This window comes from Phodopus roborovskii, unplaced genomic scaffold, assembly GCF_943737965.1.
Source record: "Phodopus roborovskii unplaced genomic scaffold, PHOROB, whole genome shotgun sequence".
Classification (NCBI taxonomy): Eukaryota; Metazoa; Chordata; class Mammalia; order Rodentia; family Cricetidae; genus Phodopus; species Phodopus roborovskii.
Window position 1 is genome coordinate 6,059,082 of NW_026126516.1, and position 6,350 is coordinate 6,065,431.

General features: G+C 44.4%; 1 protein-coding gene across 1 annotated transcript in view; it reads left to right on the plus strand.

Annotated features, from left to right (window-relative positions):
* Positions 1-5,862, plus strand: part of Ak7 (adenylate kinase 7) — a 68,200-nt gene extending 62,338 nt beyond the window's left edge. Inside the window, 2 exon segments of the mRNA XM_051196559.1 lie at positions 4,376-4,534; positions 5,744-5,862. Coding sequence (XP_051052516.1) covers positions 4,376-4,534; positions 5,744-5,782 — 198 coding nt within the window. The 3' untranslated portion in view covers positions 5,783-5,862.
* Positions 5,863-6,350: the final 488 nt, after the last annotated feature.

The window sequence follows — 6,350 nt, forward strand, 5'->3', positions numbered from 1 at the left end:
TAGTTTTGTTTTTTTTTGGTTTTTTGTTTTTTTTTTTTTTCCAGACGGGCTTTCTCTGTGGCTTTGGAGCCTGTCCTGGAACTCACTCTGTAGAGCAGGCCATCCTCAAACTCACAGAGATCTGCCTGCCTCTGCCTCCCAAGTGCTGGGATTAAAGGCGTGTGCCGCCAACACCCAGCTCCTTTTTCATATTCTTAGCTTCTTTGTCTGTGTCACGGTGACTTACATTCTGACTGGGGGCTTTAATATATTAATGAAGCTGGGGAAAGGAAGGCTGACATCCGAGGGGAAGGAACTAGGTGGCAAGAGATGTAACAAAGTTGCACAAACACCGAAGCTGCACGTAACTGAAGGACACAGAAACGCAGGGCTGACTCCTTGGCTCTGGGGCTCCTCCCACAAACGCTGTCTCACAGAAACTGGAAGTAGCTTCTATTGGTCTCGAGTTCTGCTGCTAAGAATTCAAATCCTGCTCCATTCTCTACAAGTACATGACCCCACTTGGGTTCCTCTCTGTTTCTCATAGTCCCTATCTGTAAAATGAAGGCAAAGGCAGAACCTACTCCATAGAGGGTTTTTGTTTTGCTTTGTTTTGTGCGATGGAAGAGTTAGTTTATATAGCCCACGTAGGAGGAGGGGGAGACAGACACCAGTGATAGCCATCTAATCAACTAACATGAGGGCAGGAAGCAACAAACCCCTCTCAACAAAGATTCTTTTTTTATTTTATTTCAAGATAGGGCTTCTCTGTGTAGCTATGGAGCCTGACCTGCAACTCGCTCTGTGGACCAGGCTGGCCTTAAACTCACAGAAGTCCACCTGCCTCTGCCTCCTGAGTGCTGGGACTAAAGGTGTGCACCACCACTGCCTGACTCAATAAAGATTTTTAAATTCGAATGACCTCAACTCTCCCGAAAGGATGCATGCTAAGTGGCTGAAGTGAAAAGCAAGATCCAGTTACCTGATGTCTCCAAGAAACTCACCTAGCTAGCAAATACTGAGCGTGGAGCTGGTGAGAGGCTCAGTGAGTCACAGGTGCTGGCTGACAGACCTGACAATTTGAGTTTTGATCCCGAGACCCAGATGGTAGGAGGTGGTGACTCTCACAGATAGCCTTCTGACCTCCACAGAGGCACCGTTCCAGTGCACACACACAGAGACACACAGACCGATAGACACACACAGACAGACAGGCACACAGACACAGACACACACAGACAGGTACACAGACAGACAGATACATACAGACGCATAGAATTAATATATGCATTAATATAATGGAAAAGATTTAAAAAAAGAGTCAAAAAGTAGAACTCAATCTAGCATGTGAGGAAGGTCATAAAACTTGTTGACACAATTATTTTGTATTTATTTATTTTTTTGAGATAGGGTTTCTCTGTGTAGCCATGGCTATCCTGGAACTAGCTCTGTAGACCAGGCTGGCCTCGAACTCAGAGATCTGCTTGCCTCTGCTTCCCAGGTGCTGGGATTAAAGATGTGTGCCACAACTGTGTCTAGCTTGGCACAGTAATTCTTGTATTTCATAAGGCAAACTTCAGACCAAAGCTAGTCAGAGGAGATGAAAAGGGACACTATATACTAATAGCAGGAACAATTCATGGAGAAGCTGTAACAATTGTAAATTTGTGTAAAGGCAAACATCAACAGGCATAAGAAGTCACAGATGTTTGACACAGTAGTGGGAGACTTCAATACTCCAGTGTCATTTTTAGAGAAGTCTTCCAAACAAAAACTCACCCAGGAAACATCACTCCACTCAACCAGATTTAACCTATATCAGCCAAATATTCCAGCCAACAGGTAGGGAGTACACATTGCTCTCAGCAGCACGTGGGACTTGCTCTAAAATTGCCTGCTACACAGCAGGCCTCAACAAATGCAAATTTTTCAAAGGATTCTTTGGATCAGACCACAGTGGCGTTTGATTAGAAAACACAAGCATGCCAGGCAGTGATGGCACACACCGTTAATCCCAGCACCCAGGAGGCAGAGGCAGGTGGATCTCTGAGTTCGAGACCAGCCTGATCTACAAGAGCTAGTTCCAGGACAGCCTCCAAGCCACAGAGAAGAAACCCTGTCTCAAAAACAAAAACAAACACACACACACACACACACACACACACACACACACACACACACACACAAAGAGAGAAAGAAAAGAAAGGAAAAGAAACTTCAGAAACTACATACACACGAGGAGACAGCAGAGACTGCACAAGCACAACACAGGGAGTCATTGAGGAAATCAGGGAGGAGATTAAGAAATGCCTGAGGTCAGATGACAGCTAGAGCACAATCCACTTAGAGCTCTGGGCTACAGGCCAGGCAGACCTACAAGGAAGGGTTAGAGCTAAAAGTGGTGTGTGCCACCACTGCCCAGCTTAAATCTTCTTACTTTTGCAACAAGTACTCTTTCCTCTTGAGCCATCTTCCTAGCCCTCTTCTAAACTCATACGGAAGACTCCAACACCTCTCAAGTTGATCCACAAACTAGTATGGGAAGGAGCTCTACCAAACATTCCAGATAAAGACACAAGAGAAAGGAAAACACCTATATGCCAATTTCCTTGATGAACATAGATGCAGCATTTCTCAACAAAGTACCTGCAAACAGAATTCAGGAACACACTGAGAAATCCAGCCATCGTGGTGTATAAGCGTGTAAGTTCCATTCCAATGCCTGTGAGGCAGAGGTGGGCGAGTCATCCACGTACTCTAGTAGCAAGTCGGGGGCCAGCTTGAGCTCAGTGAGACCCTCCTTCAAAACCATAACAAATAAAGAGTAGAAAAAGACAAGGTTAAGATAATGGAAGATTGTGGCCAAGGCCAGGAGGACAGGGATCACTTAGCCAGTGCCATGCTCATGTTGGAAGCATAAGGTCCTGAGCTGTATTGTCATGAGGCAGAGTAGAAAGACAGGGAAAGCCTTGGAGAAACGAGACAGGAGAGGAGCCACTCACTAGAAAGTCTGGCTGCAGGCCTTCCCCAGCTACAAACCTAAAATGTTCTAGGAATCACACCAGAAATTCTGTTTCTAGGGAAAGGATGTGTGCTCCTTGTGAAATCCTTATAATTTCACCCTTAGAATTTCACTGACCAAAGGAAAGAGATACAAATTAAAAAAAAATGTTTCTTAGCAACCTTTTGAGATCTAACTCAAGAGCTAGTAACATGCCAAGACTGTGGCTATTGCTGCTACTACTCTCTGCCACTCCCCTTTGAGGAACCGGTAGGATGCTTGGGTATGCCACACTCCTCCATGTTCCCTTGGGAAGCACACAACCACGCTTGGGCATGCCCTTCTTTTTGAGCGCTCTGGTTCTCCATAACTCTCTTGCTTGAGCCTTTCTTGATATCTTTGATAAAGCTTCCCCCCAAAACAGACCTGGCTTGAAATTATTTTCTGTGTCAAAGCCACAATTCCTAGTTTGGCCTTATTCAAGGTCCCTAAAAGATTAGGGGCAGGGGCTGGAGAAGTGGCTGAGCAGTTCAGATCATTTGCTGCTCTTTCTGGAACCTCTGGATCCAAAACAGGCAGCTGGTAACTACCTATAACTCCAGTTCCAGGAGATCCAGTACCTCTCTGGCCTCTGTAGGCACCTCCACTCACATGGCACATACACTCACAGACATACACATACAGGTAACCAAAAATAAAGAAATAAATCTTTTATTACAGGAACTCCTCCTGCTCCTGAGGATGGTGGTATGAAAGCCGTGTCTGTCTCTTCACTGACACTATCCAGACCTATATCAAAACACCAGGCATAGTGGCCCGTTTGTGTAATCCCAGCACTGGGGAGGCAGAGGCAAGAAGATCTCTGGGCCTTGGTAGTCAGCCAGTCCACCCTCATTGACGAGGCCCAGGTCAATGAGATCCTGTTCCTGTTTCAAAGTAGTAAACAGCTTCCTGATGACATCCGAGGCTGTCCACACACACACACACACACACACACACACACACACACACACACACGCACGCACGCACGCACAAATGCACATGAGTGGCAGGAGGATGAAGAACAGGATAAACAAAAACAAACTATATTTTGAAATGCCCCAATAAAGCCCAATACTTCTGTACACGAACAACAACAGAAGGCTTTTTATAAGCTTTTAAAGGGCATAGGAGTAAAACTAAAACACAGAGCAGAAAAGAAAGTTGGATAGGTCATGGTTGGTTTCCTCAGTGCACTATTACATGCTGTCTTGCTGATTGGAAATGCCATGGTGACATCGTTTAGCGGGGTCTAGCATTCCTGTCCTGTGGTGACTGCAGTGTCAAAAGTTCTCATGTCCCTGCTTTTCTGACTTTGCATGCGTCTCCCAACGGCCCTGTGCTCTATGCCCTCAGAATAAACGGCTGGAGGAAGTAAAAAGAGAAGAGAGGGAGCTGCTGGAGGCTCAGTCCATCCCCCTGAGAAACTACCTGATGACTTACGTGATGCCCACGCTGATGCAGGGGCTCAATGAGTGTTGCAAGGTGAGACCCGAGGACCCCGTGGATTTCCTGGTAAGATTTCTTTGAAAAAATTGTTTTAGAGATGCATCTATTTCATGTGTGCGGTTGTTCTGTCTGCATGTTATCCATGTACACTACATGTGTGCATCACCCACAAAGGCTAGAAGAGGGCATCCCCTCCCTGCAACTGGAGTTATAGGAGGGTATGAGCACATGTGTGGGCACTAGGAACCAACCCCAGCTCCTCCGCAAGAGCAGCCAGTGCTCCTAACGGCTCAGCCATCTCTCCAGCCTCAAGATTGAAAAATTTACAATATGAAATTGAAGTGTGGCTGAAGTTTAAGAAAAAACCTGCTGAGTTTGAGAAAATGCACATCTCATGGCTTAGGGAATCCCTTCAAATATATATGCTTATGGTTTTCAGTAAGATTTCTTCTTTCTCCTCCTTTGAGTATTCTTTTGTAAAAAACTAAATGTTTTTTTTTTTTTAATATAGTTTGAGAACTTCATATACCCATTCAATGTATTCTGGTCCTGCTTTCTCCTGGCAGCCTGCCTTCCAGATCCCACGTTCTCCCACTTCCCTTCCAACTTCATGTCCTTTTTTGTTTAATAACCCACTTAGTCTGATTAGTGCTTCCCTAGGGACATGGACAACCCCCACCATGGACTCTGTCCCCAAAGAAAACTGACCTCCCCCCAACAGCAGTCACCAGCCTGCTAATAGCTTTTCAGCCAGGAGTGAGGGCTCATGTGCCATTCCCCATGTGTGCTCTCTTGCCTAATGTTATATACGCTCTTCATTCTTTTATTTGGAAGGAAAGAATTTATGTACCCTTAAACTTGTGAACACTGACAACACAAATATACGGCAATTGTAAATTGTCAACTTTTGGCCAGGAAGATGACTTATTAAGTAGAGGACTTACTACTCAAAGTGTGAGGACTTGAGCTCAAATACCCAGAAACTATATGAAGCTTGAAGCTATAGCATATGTTTGCAATCCTAATACTTCTATAGTCAGATGGGAGGCAAGGATAGAGTCCCAGAAGCTCACAGGCCAGCTAGCTTGATGTACACAAGAGCCCACAGAGGGCCTGTCTCAGGCAAGGTGTGGAAGATGACTGATACCTGAGGTTTTCTTCTGATTGCCACATGCACACCACAATACAAGTGTGCCCTGTCATGCATGCAACATCCCCCACCACATACAAAGACTTAAAGCATTAAAAATAAGTTTATTTTTCTCTCTATTGTAGGCAGAATATCTATTCAAGAACAATCCTGAAATGCAGTAAAGATTCATCAATGTTGGGTCATGGAGCTTCAGAGGGAGAGCTCAAGTTAAACTTGCAATCTGAAAAACTGCTTTTGAAAATGCTTTTCCAGGGATTTTTTTGGGGTTAGGGGGAATCTTAATAAAGTAGAATCATTACAAAGCTATATTAGAATGAATAATCACTGCTTCATCGAAACACTATTTGAAAATTAAACAGATAAGTCATACACATGTAGCCCAGAGATTGTTTTAAAATGTTATTATTATCATTATTATTACTATTCTTATTATTATTTTTTGATTCAGGGTTTCTCTGTGTAGCAGACCTGGGTGTCCTGGATCTCAATTTGTAGACCTGGCTGGCTTCAAACTCACTGAGATCCACTTGCTTCTGCCTACCAAGTGCTGGGATTAGAGCTGTGCACCACCACTGCCCAGCAAGCAATTTCTTTTATTGGTTAAGCAGGTTAGTTTTAATGCACATAAGTGTGTAAGAGAGATATCTCTTTAAATATTTAAATAACTTGTCAGGCAACAGTAGTGAATGAATACCTTTGATTCTAGCACTCAAGAGGCAGAGGCAGGTG